This window comes from Diplodia corticola (assembly GCF_001883845.1).
Source record: "Diplodia corticola strain CBS 112549 chromosome Unknown scaffold3, whole genome shotgun sequence".
NCBI lineage: Eukaryota > Fungi > Ascomycota > Dothideomycetes > Botryosphaeriales > Botryosphaeriaceae > Diplodia > Diplodia corticola.
The window spans coordinates 501,840-517,033 of NW_017971482.1; the positions used below are offsets into that span (position 1 = coordinate 501,840).

Sequence of the window (15,194 nt, forward strand, 5' to 3'; positions counted from 1 at the left end):
GCCGGGCGGAAGGAACACCCCCCCACGAGCGGACCAAAGGAAATTTGAATCCAGGCCGACGGACGTGACCATTTCAAGGAACAAATCGGTGTTGCAAAACGCCCATCACCGATTGGATCTAGCGATCGGCCGCTTATCACGCCCATTGGTAGCGCGGCCAAAATGCCCCCACGAGACGTGGCAGCGTGGCGATAGCCTGATAGCCAAGGAGAAGCACATCCGCACGCTGGATTTTGTAAGTTCGCGGCGTAATGGAAAACTAAGGATGGGGAGAACAGGCCTTACGGAGGAGCTAAGGGTCGATAGCCTGAGGGTATGTATGTTGGTTTAAAAGCCATACCGATCGGTCCACATGCCACATGCAGCTTGGTGCCGAACTACAAAGCTTGGTGTGACGCGCGCGAGGGCGGCTTGTATGCTCCATTGGGCAGTAGGTATGGTGAAGAGGCAGGGCTCGGGGGGCAAAAACGCCAACAAGCTGTTTGGTCGTGAGAATATCTCACGCCACCCACTCAAACTTTAAAACCACACCCTCGCCCCCACTCTCTGTGTACACATGAAAGCCAAAGTGGATTCCTAAGAGCTTTTTCCAAAAGTGGAGCGTTCATCCGCAGTGAGCGGCCACTCATCGTAGATCTTGGCCCCATTTTCTGCATCTTGTCACCACCGGGTAGGACGCGAGCTGAAAGCTTAAGCTTGGAAAAACAAATGCGGCGCTAGAGCGTCAACCTTCGCCGTGGCGTAGCGGGATGTGAGGGGGGGGACATGCAAGAAACGCGCCGCGTATAAGACCATGGCATCTGCTTTTGTTAGTAGCACTTTCTCATCGAGCTTTTTGCAGTGCACGTTCGAATATTCTGCCCACCGCGCAAAGGCCCGTTGCCTTTTCACTCACCATTCCCAAACAGCACTTCGGGATGCTCAGGTATGTTGGTGACCTTTTTTTCCTGCCTTTTCTTTTACAAGCAGTCCAGCTGTGCCCCAATGGCCTGTGCTTCATATTTACAATTCCTTGTTCAGACTCTCAGACGTTTGCATACCGTCCATGCCCATGGTCGGCTTCCTTTGGGACGACATGGTTACTGTGCCCGAGCACTCCGCCTCTTGTCCTCCTCGACTTGCTGCGCCCTGATGGCCCACCAAACGGCAGCAAGGCACACCAGTCCAAAACTTGTGCCGATGATCGCTCTTCCTCTTGCGCCTTGCTTTCTCTTCAGTGCCTCGTCGGATCCCAAAATAGTTACAGCATTCTTGAGGATTGCGTAGCTGAAACCGCTCCACACAGTGGTTACGCCGACAAGAACCTGCAACCCTGTCACGGCGGAGGAGAGCGTTCCTGCGTTTGTGGCTTTGTAGATGGCTGAGGAGATGACCGGTCCTCTGGGTTCACCTCGTGGGGTTCCGGTCGAGGCGACTGCGGCTGAGCTTGTGGTTTCCGCGGTGGGGGAAGGGGGAGCAGTGGAAAAGGAAGGACGAGAGGCGTCAGCATGGTCGGAGCGGCCTCCTTCTGTGGCAAGAGAAGCTGATACGGCGGCGTCGGTGGCTGCATCATGGGTAGGCGAGGCTGCAATCACAGGAAAGAGAAGAGTCAACCCGATCAGGGCAAGTTGGAGGAAAGTGTTGAACTTGGACACGGTCGTCGGGTGGACCTCAGCAGACGGCAGAGAAAAATCCCAGTAACGAGCAAACGTCTTGGGCGAGGGCAACGAGGCGTAGCGAAAGTAAATGGCGGCGATTGCGAGCGACGCGTCACGACCGAAGATCAAAATAGCGAGCGAACCTAAACGTCGACAAAGGTATCAGCAAGCCGGCCAGTTGTCTCCGACAGATGACATCTCGGCCCAACGCAAAGCCCAAACGGGGACATGGATGGGATGGGATGCGGGGAGGAAGGGTGGACCGGAGCGGGGCGGGGGATTGACGGCGGTGTGGATGATCACAGATGCGGGGAATAGGGGGGTGTGTGTGGGCGTGTGCGCAGGACTCAAGCCGGGGCATACCGGGCAATGCTCCCTTGACGGCCAGACAGCCAACAGTGACGGCCATCAAGAGTTTGTCAGCCATGGGATCGACAACGCTACCGACGACAGTCTGCAAATTCCACCGACGAGCGATCCATCCATCGAGGAGGTCCGTGATGCCGGCATAGGCGAAGAGGCCCAGAGCCCATGCATGATGGTCGTGCAGAATCAGGTAGCCCACGACGGGGGCGGCGATGAGGCGCGAGAAGGTGAGGACGTTGGGTATGTTCCAGACGGCCTCGTGCGTCGTCAGCGACTTCAGCTGGTTCCGGAGTTGCTTGGTCTTCTCGATCAGAGGCTTTTTTGGTTGGGGCTGGCACCAATGACTCGTTAGCAGATGTGCACAGGGATGGGCTGGAGATGCATGGTATCCTTGCGCGGATGCTGTCATGAATATACGACGGGGGTGGAGGGAGCCACAGGACCCGCGACTGTGGTAAATGAAGGCTCGAGAACGACAAGGACGGAGGGAAAGAGCAAAGATAGGCAGCCAATGGCGAGGATCAGGGCGCCGGTGGGATAGAATTCAAGCAACAACCTCGGCACTCAACTGCCGCGCATCCTCGGCATCGACCAGCGGCGAGTCAGCGAGGCAGCAGATCGTACGACCGTAGGATGGTGAGGGTGAGGGAAGCAAATAGATGAGAAGCAAGTGTTATGACGTTTGAGGTAGTGCAGGCGCACGTGGAAAGCCGCGTCAGGGCCAGAATAGCACGGAGTTGAGCAGACGGCAGGAGCAGTGTGCATTCGGGGGCACGATTCAGAAGGCGGACACAGACCAGAGGCAGGAGAGCATGCGGGCAGCGGATGCAAAGAAAAGAGCACTCACCGTCTGGCCGTGGCGGCGGTCTCCCTGCGGTCCCTCGGGCTGGTCGTGTGCCGCCCTACAAGCCGTCGCTGTGGAGAAGCTGCTGCCCCTCACGCATGAGTAAGGCGTCAGACACGGACAGAGGGCGGCACTCACCTGGGCGCGATAGCACCTCGAGGCCGGACACCCTGCTGCGACGGTCTGGTCCCCAGCGCAGCGATGCGGGCGGCGGTGTTGCAGCCCAACGGCAGGCGCGGGCTCCGCGCGGGCTCAGAGGCAGCAGGCGAGGCAGGCGAGGCAGGCGAGGCCCACGTGCGGATTTGGAGCAGCGCTCGCGGCCCAATGGCTGGGAATTGCGTACGACGCGGAGGGTACGACAGCGGCGCTGAGCGCGCAACCAGCCGGGCGAGAAGGGCGGTGGGCTGCTGCGTATTGATGGCCATGGCACTATCGCATGGTGCTGGGAACGGCAGGCTCGGCGGGACAGGACACGGCTGGTGGCGATGGGGGGGTGGCAGGGCGAATGGAGGCTGGCTGTGTGAGGTCAGAGCAGGTCAGAGGAGCGTCCTGGCGCAGAGGAATTGGAATTGCTTGCCCCGGCCTTGGCAAACGTACGGCGCGTGCACGTCAAGCGAGATCCGTCCCTGTCGCTGCGCCTTGTCTTCCACGCCTTCCGGTGCGCTGTCCGCTGCGCTCCAATTTTGCTGCTCGACTCGCACTCTGCTTACTCGTCGCGCACACGCCCCAGCCCGAAACGGCGCGTCCGCCGCCGCCCCTGACTAAGCGCCGTGCCCGCGCCATCGCCCCCCAGCGGGCCGACGCGAATCTCTCATGTCAGCTCGTGGTCCGCCCGAAGTATATGCAGCCACACCACCGCAACGGCTCTGCTATAGGGCCCTCGAGCCAGGGGCTGCGCGAGGCTCATCCACACCCGCCAACGTCACCGACGACGTGGGCCGCCGAGATGGTGATTAACTCTGTCTCTTCGACGCATGGTCCTGGACGCGCCTGTAGGGCACCGGACGCAACCACGTTGAGACATTAGTGCATTGCCTTTATCATCTCGCGACGCTTTTTCCATACTCGGTGCCAGACTCAAGTAGCAGCCGGCCAATTCTAAATATATCTGCCTGACAATGTTTTTTCGACGACCAAGTGAAGCAGACGCCTGACCCCCCGCCCTACGCTTGTGCAGCCCCGCCCTGCTTTTGGCCCAGCCCTACCTCAGGACACAGTGGACAGCTAGACGTATTCAATTGGTGATAACGAAGCAATATACGAGCAAAAGAAATGAGACGCGGAAGTATCCGGATGGGTATCGAGAGAGCTCCCGACATATGCAGGTAGCGGTGGAAAGATGACTTGCGGCCTGAATGCCCAGCTTTCCACGATTCGGGCCCCGCGTCAATCCGAAGGGAAATGTGGTATCGAGAGCGAATGAAGCCCATGTGGCCTAGCGCCACCCAGTGCAGAAATGTTGTGAACAGAACGATCCCACCAACACCGAGACTCGCCAGTACATCGTACAGAGAACAGGAAACAGACAAAAGAAATCCAATCATTCGTAGACTCGGAGAATTTGACGCATCATCGTCGTAAGAAAACCGCTCAGCTGAAGTTGTTCGAAAAATGAGGGGCCTTCTCGTCGAAGGCGCCCAGTGTGTCGTGCCGCGAGTGCTGTGCTTCAGAGCTCGAGTAGCATGGATATGCTCCACCCGGTTGCACCGACCCCTCTCCAAACATGTGATCCGGAGAAACCTGCGAATCCTCGCTGATGTCGCTGATGCTGCCGTGGTACGGCGCTTGGCTCGCCATTCCGTGGCTGGACTGCTCAAACCCAAAGTTCTGGCCGAAAGCTGAGCCTGCTGCCGTTGTGTACGACGTCTCGTGTTGGTACGGCGGGTAGTCGAGGGAACCCGGCCCTTGCATCTCCGTGGCGACGTTTTCAAATCCAGACCGGGGCTGGTGTCCATGCGGTTGCCCCAACTGCAAACTGTTCAACGGGCTTATCAGGCCTTGAGATTGCCTAGACCCAGGCATCATCTGTCCACTCCCTCCAAATACGGCCGAAGGACTCGAAGAGCTCGTGCGAATCGCGGAATAGCCCGCGCCACTGCTTGCGGATGCGTGAAGGCTGGCCATGGGCTGCGAAGAGGTGTGATATGCGGGGTGCATGGCGCTCGAAATGCCGTGCATGACAGGCTGGTAAGGCTGGTGAGGGTGATACTGAGAGGCATATGAGCCAATGGGGCCAGACATGCCAGACATGCCGATATAAGGTGGATACGGAAGCACATCATCGGGGTCCTGGATAGGGCCTTGTTTTGCTGTCAGCTGTGATCCAAACAAAAAAAAAATCTACGGGGCGGGGGACTGCTCACTCCGGAACTTCTGTTCAGTGATAAGCTCCTTGCGAGGATGGCAATTCGCTAGACGATGATCGTGACCCGGTCGAAAGAGAGTGGACTGATCTTTGGCATCCTCGATAGTGTAGTACGCGATCAAGTGGTGTGTGCAGCCGTTAACAGTGACGCTCAGGGTCCTCTTGAGCAAGCCACCGCGTTTGAAGTCATAGGAGTCGACCAGTGAACCGGTGATCTTCCTATCTTTTGAATCGGGGATTTCGTATGAAGGCTCGTCGCCGTAGTGAGAAGGGGGGCCACTGGACCGGGAATACGGCTCGGTGCGAGCACTCTTGGTACGCTGGCGGTTTGCCCTCTTCTTCTCGCCTGGTGGAAATGGACGCTCGAGTTCGCGGTAGACGAGGAAGTTGCCCATGATACGGCTGGGACTCCAGGACAGGCCATCGGTCCATCGCTTGATACCGGAGGTCGACTCTTCATATACGAAGACGGAACCGCTCCGGATAAGGGAGGCCCTTTCTCTGTCGTGCGGTCGGCGCGGGCAATGGACAAGAGTACCATTAAGACAGGCCTCGATGATGGTCAGAGCGTCCTGGGTGGTGTGGACGAAGCCGTGCCATGTAGGCTGCATGTTGGCATTAAGATTAGACGGGACGGGCGGGATGGAGTTGACGTTCGGCGCGACGGGCGAAGCGCTGGTCGTTCTTGTTAGGCTGAGGCGGTCGCTGTCGCTGGTCTGAGACTCGGAATAGCTGCCGCTGGTATAACGATGGGCGAGGGAGTGGGCCGGAAGAGCACCCGGCAGCTTTGCCAGGGCCAGACTCTTGGTGGCCTGGGAGGGGTGGGCGTGGGTGGCGTGGGCAGGCGGAAAGTAGGAAGAATTAGAGTGCACTGGCGAGTCGCTGTACGGCGAGGGAAACGAGCTGTCGTGGCGCATGGTCGAGGGGGCGAGCGAGTAGGAGCCATTGCTGGAGCTGGTCTGGCTCTGCGGCGACATGTAGGCGCTGCTGGAGCGGATAGGCATCAGAGTCCTGGAGTTGTGGGCTCTGTGATCGTCGTTGAAGTCCATAGCGCCGGGCTGCAAGACTCAATTAGGCAAGGTAGCTCGGTGCAGCGGCCGGAAGGGGAAGGATAGAAGCTTATTGATGGAGGAGCTTATGCGAGTGTTGCGGAGGCAGGGAGCGCGACTTACAGCTGCTGGTAGCGAAGGGCTGGCGATGGAGGGTTTTGGGAGTCCGGCGTAGGCCAATTGGTCGCTGGAGGCGAAGGTCCTGAGGCTGTAGTCGAGCAGCGGGGAGTAGAGGTCCTTTCCCACCACGTTTTCGCGGTAGTGGTCCCCACCAAAGCGGGACTCGGGGTGCAGAACGCGAAGCATTCAGCCTATGGAGCGCGGCGACCTCGGAGGGCAGGCGGCGCGGAGGCGGCGGCGGCGGCGAGGAGCAGCGCTGGGGCGGAGCTTGAGGAGTCGTCGTCGTCGGCGGCGGCGGGCGGGCTCGCTCACGTGCGACAATGCGGTGTGCGGGCGCGGAGAGCTGGGCGGGGAGCAGGGTGGTGCAGCAGGGAGACGGCGAAGGCGAGCGAGCTGCGAGTCTGCGAGGCCGCGATGAGCAGAGGGCTGAGGAGCGATGACGCCCTCAAACCGGCCGGCGAGGTCCCTTAAAGCTGGAGGACGTTAGGCCTGGCGGGTAGGGATAATCCTCCCCGGCAGGATGATCAAAACGTCGCTGCTCACAGAGGCGATGCCGCTTCTGGGATGGGGTGGTTTGCCGGTAACGGCGTGGGAGGCTACGCAGGACGTGCGCGAGGAATTGGGACCGCTCTAGGGCGTGCGGTGCTTGCGGTGCGATACGGAGCGCAGTGGGCAGCGAGCTGGGACGTTGGAGCCCTTGCTTGGCCAGCGGCTCGGCGACGATCTGCCAGCACGCACAGGCACAGGCACACGGCGCGCGGCGAGGGCGAGACAACTAAGGTTGACCCCGCGCAAACCACGGGTTCCTGAGTCGCTCGACGGCCACAAACGGTCCGACCGCACCGTCATTCCAGGCCTGGGAGGTGAAATGAGCGCGCGCGCCAGCTGGCGGATGCGGTGCGCGGGCTGGCACGGTCGAAATGAGCGTGCGGCGGGGGGTCCTGGCGTCCAGATGCGGGCGTCGGGATCTACCTGCTAGCAGATCCTGGCCTTGATCCTCGTCGTCTTCCCGACGGGGCCGGTGCCGGGGGCGCGCAAGTGCAGAGCCGGTGTTGCAGATTGCTGGGCGGCCCATGCCGACCGGGGGCGCGCCCCGCTCGCCCCCAGTCACCAGCCCGCCGTCGTCGCTCTGCCGTAACGTCGTTACGGCGGAGCGCGTAACTCCGGCAGGGCCGTCGTTCTGCTGCCGTGTCAGCAGCGTCGACCGCGAGCTCGCGTATCAGACCGCCAAGTGGAGCAAAGGGCCAGTTCACCCATCGTTCGGACATGGCGTGAGCTTGGCCTGGGCAGACGAAGCCGTTGTCTGCACGTTTTGGTCTCCGCTCTTGCCCGGCTGTGCCGCCTTTGACGACCACTCAGCGGCGGCCAGCCGTCCTGAAGTGCGAGGCCGGTCGAGATCTGCAGCGCCATAGTCGAGAGGCTGAAGTCGCCGTTCCCACCTGACATCAGCGGCCGCGGCAGAGTACAGACTTCTCAAGCCATGGGCCAATCCTGCCTCGGATTTTCCGATGCTAGACGACTTCGGAGGATTAACGTGGACGTCGATCACGGGGAAATAACGCTGAGGAGCTCGCAAAAGCAACGCGGATGCGATGTGCAAGTACCTATACTACGTAGTTGGTGTGCTAGCGTACAAAACAGGACGTGTTGTTGATGCGAAGGAGCACTCGTCGACGAAAGTTACAATACGCTCGCTACCCAGGCCGGCTCCCCCAGCTGTTTTGTCCGACCCTGGTCCGTAATCCAGGCGATCGTCCGGCTCGAAAACTGCTCGCACAGCTGCCGTGTGATTTCCTGCCCCGCTCTGCCTCCAACTGCCTGCACGATAAATCCCCGAGCGCATCGAAACACTTAGCCTTCTCGCCTCGCAAGGGTTCGCCAGCCCAGTCGCCGCTGCTGACTACCCATGCCTGCTTCCACCGCCTTCCGACTCCACGATGCACAACCACCGCCAGCTCCAGCGCGCGACGGGCTCCAGCTCCAGCCCCAGCCCAACCCACGCCATGTCCTGACGAAGCCACCCAGCTCATCACACCCAGCTCACAGCCAGCGCGCCATGGAGCCGCCCTAGCGACACGGCTGCCATCTCCCGGCGACGAGTCCCCCTGGTGGGCCGGCTTCCGAACGCTGCCCGTTGCGGCGTAGCGGCGCTGCGGCCAATAGTCGCGGGCCGGGATCGCTCGACTCCAGGAACCGCACGCTGCCTGCTCCGCGTCCGCAGCCGCCTTGCTCGATGCGTCGCGACGACACGCAGCGCTCGCCAGCTCTGGCCGGTGCGAGCGGCAGGGAATGCTCAACAAGATGGTGAAGCATCGCTCTGACCAGCGGCCACCAGAGCCGTCCAGAGCCAGCAGCGCCGGCAGAGCCACCACAGCCAGCAGACAGTCTCGCATGTGTGCACGCCCGCGCTACCGCCCATCCGTCGCCGCGCTCGGCCGCTCGCCGCATCCCGGCCTTCCGCTCATCAGCCAGCCAGCCAATGCCGCCAGCCGCTATGCGAGTAGCGCGCTCTTGCGCTTGGCGAACCGTTTCATCAGGCTGCGCAGGGCATGGCTGCGTACTTGTCACGGCTGCCTGTCGAAACCGACTATTGTCAGAGACCGCGCGCATGTGGCTGCCGGCCACGAATCACGCCGACAGATTGCATTCTTCTGCCTAGCTCACCGGCCGGCCAGGGTGCTGCGGCCTCGAGCGCCGCCGATCTCGTCCGTGTCGAGACGCCATTTCATTACATGGGGGCTAGCCCGCTCGAGCACCCCGTACGCCTTAGGCCCTGACCGCAATCGAACGACTTTCGTACACCAAGCGCACTGGCTGAGCAATCCCGTGCTGCGGAGCTCCACGCCGCCGCCGCCGCCCCTCGCCGAGACAGCGTCGCCCACGGCTCCTGTCCATGTATATTGCGCCGCCGCCTCCCGTAGCCCAAGCAATTTGCCCGCCCACTCGCCTGACTGCTCTGGGCATGGCCGATCTATATTTGCACTCGCGCACCGTGCTTCCGCCTGTTGCCAGACGGCCCCTCTGCCCTATGCACTCCACACGTGCCACCGAGCCTGCTGGCCCTGTTTCACGATGGCCATCCCGTCGACAACCTAAAGTCTAACGGCTGCTGACCTCATGGCCGCGTCGAGACCGTCGCTCCCCAGGAACCGTACGTGATGCGAGGTGATGCCTGCTCGCGCAATGACGTCCGCTTTGCGCAATCTGACCTGAGTCTGCCCGGGCAGTCGACATGTTTGACACTCGTGTGGCGCCTGCTCTCAGAGGTCTGGAAGCGCGCTGCGCCGTGGCACTGACATCATGAAGGTGACGACGCAGGCGGGCTACCGGCAGACTAGCCATTATCACGCGGCAGTGGGCATCCAAGAAGCGCAAAGGATCGCTCGTACCTTGGGCGTTTGGCCTCTTCAGGAAATCCTGCAACCTTGAGGGGAATGCGGCTGGGATTTTGGCTGCCCTACCGCCAAGCGCCAGGAAGGCTGCATATACTCAACCACCAGCGCTCTATCTTGATCTCCAGACATGCTCAAAGGTCCAGGCCGAGCACCCCCCAGTTCTGCACAGATCCGCAGCACCATCCTACGCACGATATGAGGAAGGATCATACAGGACTGCTGTCTTAGGTATGGTGATTCCAAATGCTCGGACGCCTGTGGCTCATTCTGCTACAGCTACGGAGGTGCGTCGCAGCGGCTAATGCACATCACGGAAACATTTTGGCCTTCCGCGCAGCCTTCTATCGCACATTCCCGAGCCTGATTGACCCATCAGCGCATGGTTGCATCCGTCACACTCGACGATGCACGGCATCCCCATGAAAACAGGCATCACGAGTAGAGTTAACACCAGTGGCGAGTTCAAACTCCACGGCTGCCATTTTCCATCTCAACGTTCGTCACTCGCTTTCTGAAACTTGGCAATCAAGCGCGTGCGAACCCTAAGTGGATCTGCAACCTCTAGTTCTGGAGTCATGTGCTCAGCTTTATTCCCGCTCCTGCCCATGTGACCGTGGAAGTTGGTTCCTTAGGTTGCTGATGTGCGGGTCCCAAAGCTTTCGCGCCGTCGTTCTCCGGGTTTTGGAACGGTGATTTATATCATCCCTTCTTTGATGAGATTGTCCTTCGCGTAGGTCTAGAGACGACTGCGGGTCCCGTTCAGCCGCGCCACAAACCATCTTGCAACGCCTCTTCAGCATGTGCTCGCCACGCAATTTGCGAGATCCAGATATCGCGCGCGATACACCTTCTGTCGTTCTTTTTACGTACGTTGGCATCGTGGAATCGCCGAGGTTATGGCGACAAGATTCAGGACTTGAAGCTCTCTTTCAGAAGGGGTAGTTCGAGCACTTCCTGTCCACCCTCGTCCTGATAATTTCTCTAGTTTCACGGCTTGCATTACCCGCCTTTCGCAGGTGCTGCAGATCAAAATCGTGATGGGTGCGCCGACGCCAACTGGCGGCTGTGTTCGATCGCTGGACCATCCCAAGTGAATCCTTACGGAGTAAGACTCTGCAAACTTGAGTTTGAGTCCCCTCAGAATTCTCCTATATAGATGACTAATACCTGAAGAGGGTCAAACACATTCTCTCGCCGCCGACTCCTGTGCCCGTTCAGACCATGAGCGGCATCAGCACCAGTTACGACAGGTTGGCGCTGTATGTTTCAGTCCACCTGCGCCACGATGTGTCTGAGTTCATTTGCTCAGGATCGAGTCCACAGATAAGCATTTGTGGGCATATCTATATGGGAACATACGTCTTGGTCAACGCTTCCAGCGTCCCTCGGCGGTTGCCATGCTAGGCTGACTGATTTCGTATACGCTCCCAGTAACTTGACATGTGCATCAACCCCTCCCGTCTAAGTATTTATGTACTTGGAATCTTGGTCCATCTGCTGCGGCTCTCCCGCATATGCACGGAGCAAAACTGGCGTTTGTAGACTTGATATGCACGGAACATCTATCCGCTACTCCCCGTAGCAAGGGGAGGTAAGGAATTTCCAAAGCGAGCACACAGTTCGCTGATCAACAACGATTCCTAGGTAAGACAATCGTCCGCGGGAGCCGGGTATGGGTTTCGAAGCTCGTGTACGTAGTATAGCACCTTCCCAACTCTGACAACGACCGACGCATAGTGCTGACCGGAATCTAGGCCGTTGATAATTGAGTGGGATGGGCATGCATGGGGCTTTGCACGCGCCCACCGCCCAACACGTCCAAGCACTAGATATGCCTTCCACCGTCGCAAAAACAATCGCTTCAGGGGATGGATGCATGAACCAGCTAGGGCGTCGTCGCCGGTATGGGCGGCTATTAGTTTACGCGCTGTCAAAACCACCTTCTCCTCTGCCTACCGGTCAGCGCAGATCATTGGTGGTCGTCATTGATGCATGAAATATGCACTTCAGATACTCGCCACCCCGAACTTTCCTGTTCAGACACCTTTTCGTGGCAAACTCCATCACGCGCACGTTCATGGCCTTTATGCATCATCGTCCTGGAGGACCCTTTCAAGCAGCATTCAGAAGCATGTAGCGGCCGGGCTAGACATGGCGTTTAAACGAGCGACCCTCCTCTCGCTAAGCGCGCCATTTATCAAATCACCCAGTACGACGCCGAACACGATCTTCTACTGAGAGATATCTCGCTATAGTCACTCGATTCGGAATTTTTCAAGGAATCTAATCAAGGTGATAGTACAACTGCCGACGTCCTTGAGGACATTCGGCCCTGCTTTGTTGGACGGCTAAGCCACGGACCGGGCAAAGACACTGAGCTAACACCAAAACAGGCGCTGTCGACCGAGTCCCTGACGAACCAAATCACATCGGCACTCCGCTCCCGCCAGCCAGGGAGCAAGGAAGCGAAGCATCAGGCCTCCAGCACCCGCAGCCCAACAACGGCGAGCCGTCCCATGGACCAGATCTTGCTGTTGTTAGCCCTTCCGCCCCGAGCAAGGCCACGGAAAGGGCTGCTCTAGCCCTACCTACGCGACGGCAGCACAACGATCCTCCCACGCCTATGCCCGCGGCTGCAGACACAAGCGCTTGGTGGGCATATGGTGCCGCCGCGGCTGTTGCGCTTGCGTCAAATGTCAGCTACACTATGACGACAGCCGCGCTTGTCCCGCGCCTCTTCGACCTGGACATCTTGGTCGCTTGCGCTGTGCGGCGTTACACGACAGGTCGCATTGATGGTCTTGCTGGAGGATCTGCAGCAAGCCAAGAACAGCGAAGGCTCGACGCAATGGAAAAGAGAGCGAGGGTGGGGGCAAGGGCGAGGGAGAACAAGCTGGAGCAGTGTCGCGGGCGCGCAATACACCAAGCAAAGCTGCCCGGTTCCATAACCATCGCCGCGCGGCTCCTGCGAGGCTGCGACCCTAACGGAAGGACAGCCGCTTCCCGCCGGCAGTCATGTCGAAAGGCTCGTCTCCGCCCCCACGACCCCTCTCCTCTCCCTCCCTCTGCCCTGCGGGCTTTGCATATAGCAGCGGGATTGCTTCCTCGTGTTGAGACAGTACCTACGCCGCACACGTACGTGTGTACGTGCGTCGGTACCAGATTCTTTTTGGCCTAGATGATGCCACCGTCCCTCCCCCTCCCACGTCGGCAAGCTGGCTCCGCATAAATCTGAGCCACGGAAGGCCCCGAACCCGAGACCGGCTATGCACGAGAGAAAGGCGTCAGCGGCACGTCAGGCCTCGGCCCGGCTCTGCTTCGGACGGATCGCGAAGGCAGACGGCCCAGTAGCCTCGCACCTCGACACGCCTCGACACGGCACACAGGATAGCGGTCAGATCCTTTGGGGCCGCATCGGCAAATTTGCTGCCCTGGTGGGGGAGGCGCAGCTTGCAGATAATAGAAAGTGGAGCATTGAATTCCAATAAGCAAACACGCGATGCGCGCCCCATTGCTGATACACGATGGCAGGCGATTCGACCAACCAGCATCCTACCATCTCGACTCCTCACGTTGCGGTACAGATAGGCGAACGAATAGACATCTAGCCCTACCGGCCCTCGTTTCCGTCCGCGACCTCACATCCAAGCAAAACTGCAAGCAGTGAAGTCGTAGATCGAACCCCGGAAGAGGCGCTTTCCTCTCTGCGGAGCAACCACCGGCTCGGCTACGCTACGAAGCAAATCCCCCGATCTCTAGTGACGTTTTCTCTCGTTCCCCAGTCTCACGTCTCGCCAACTTGCTTTCTTTTTCTCTTTTCTTTTCCTCTCCTTCTCTCGACACGAGGCTCACCATCACGATGATAAAGACGGTCACAAGCGCCTTGTCTCCTTCTGGCGCCGGTGGAGGCGGCGGAAAAATCTCCGACCCCGTCGTTCTCGCCAAATCGACGGACTACCAATGCCTCGACCGCTCTAGCAGTAATGTGTGGCTGGCTGACTGGCTGACCGTGCAGCAGGACAGCAAAGATAGGTTACTGCCGTCGTATGTATGTACCTTTGACTGCCCTTTTGCCTTCTTTCTTCCTTCCTTTATACCTATCCCCATCTGCGGGCAGGGAGCGGAACGGGGATGAGGGGCCCGCACTCGCCCGCTCGATCGATCTCCTTACCGTCGCCCCCCTGCACGCATGGCTGCTGCTTCCAGCCTGAAGAGACAATAATACGTATGTACGTACATACATACACATGCGTGGCGAGGTGCTTGCTTGCTTGCTTGCTTGCTTCTGCTGTCGACCACGACAGACTCACGACCCACGACACGTCATCTGATTACGCAGGCAGTAGTCAACCCTCCCCCGCCCCACGTCGTGCGGCGTGTGCCTCGTCGAAATGTCTCATTCCTTTTTTTTTTTTTTCTTTCCCTCGGCGGCGCAAAGAAAGGAACGGAACGGGAGAGCGCCTGGCTTGTCCCGCCGCCACCCAACCGTGCCACCCCCAGACAAACAGGGGGGTCGAAAAGCAGCAACGGGCCGATCTTTGGCCGATCAATAGCTAATCGTGCCGATATAGATGAAGAAAGGGAAAAAGAATGGAGCGCGGCGGCGGCCGAGGGGGGGGGGGGGGGGGGGGGAGGAGGAGGAGGAGGATGGGGCGCCGGGGCCACCATCATCAAATGCATGCAGGGGGGATTAGCTGACTGTTGGCGAGACTGATTGGCTGGCTGCTCATCAATCTGTCATCTATCTGTATAATCGCGGCAGGGCGCGGCAAAGGCAGAAGCAAGCTCAAGACTAGGGCATGTCATACAGGGGGACGTGGTCGTGCTTACTCTATAGCAGAAGCGGTGTTAAGGCTCGATCGAGTTACAACGAGCAAGGCTTTTATTTTCTTATTTTTTTTACTACATGGAGCACGAGGGCTGGCTTTGGTCTCGAAAAGGAGAACAATGAGAAAAAAAAAAAGTGTTGGGGAAATTGTTCAGTCGGTGAGTCCGTAACGAATATGGATCAAAGGGCCTATGTAGTAGTAGTCTAGAGCCTCGTGATGGATTCATCATTCCTGCTAGGACTTCTCCGGTTGTGGAAAAGGCATGCGAGAGGCTGAGGCAGGATACCAGTAGTACGTACGCATGCAAAAGGAGGGAGCAGTTTGCAGGTCCTGGGGCTGTATCCTCCAGCTATTCATGTGAAACGATAAGGCATCTATCTAAGAGTAGCAACGCTGAGATAGACAAATACTAGTGCTCAGAGCGGAGACGGCTCCTATGCTTGTCGACGGTCGGCACTTGTTCTATAGGTCACAAGCCTTCCCCTCATCCCGGCAGCCTCAAGGTTCGGGCACCAGTAGTGATCGACCTTTGGGCATGTCTAGCTCAGTCCATGACCGCAACCGCCAGCCTCGTGTCGCCTGTTTCACA

At 59.0% G+C, this 15,194-nt stretch overlaps 2 protein-coding genes across 2 annotated transcripts; both read right to left on the reverse strand.

Moving 5' to 3' along the window:
- Positions 1–1,079: 1,079 nt before the first annotated feature.
- Positions 1,080–3,272, reverse strand: BKCO1_3000168 (cdp-diacylglycerol-glycerol-3-phosphate 3-phosphatidyltransferase; the record flags this gene model as incomplete). Its single annotated transcript, XM_020274061.1, has 4 exons — positions 1,080–1,780; positions 2,001–2,334; positions 2,851–2,932; positions 2,986–3,272. 4 exons carry the CDS (start codon positions 3,270–3,272, stop codon positions 1,080–1,082), a joined length of 1,404 nt encoding a protein of 467 aa, XP_020134688.1.
- A 1,165-nt stretch (positions 3,273–4,437) lies between these two features.
- BKCO1_3000169 (gti1 pac2 family protein) lies at positions 4,438–6,567 on the reverse strand (the record flags this gene model as incomplete). The annotated part of the gene is made up of 3 exons (XM_020274062.1): positions 4,438–5,147; positions 5,211–6,270; positions 6,385–6,567. 3 exons carry the CDS (start codon positions 6,565–6,567, stop codon positions 4,438–4,440), a joined length of 1,953 nt encoding a protein of 650 aa, XP_020134687.1.
- Positions 6,568–15,194: the final 8,627 nt, after the last annotated feature.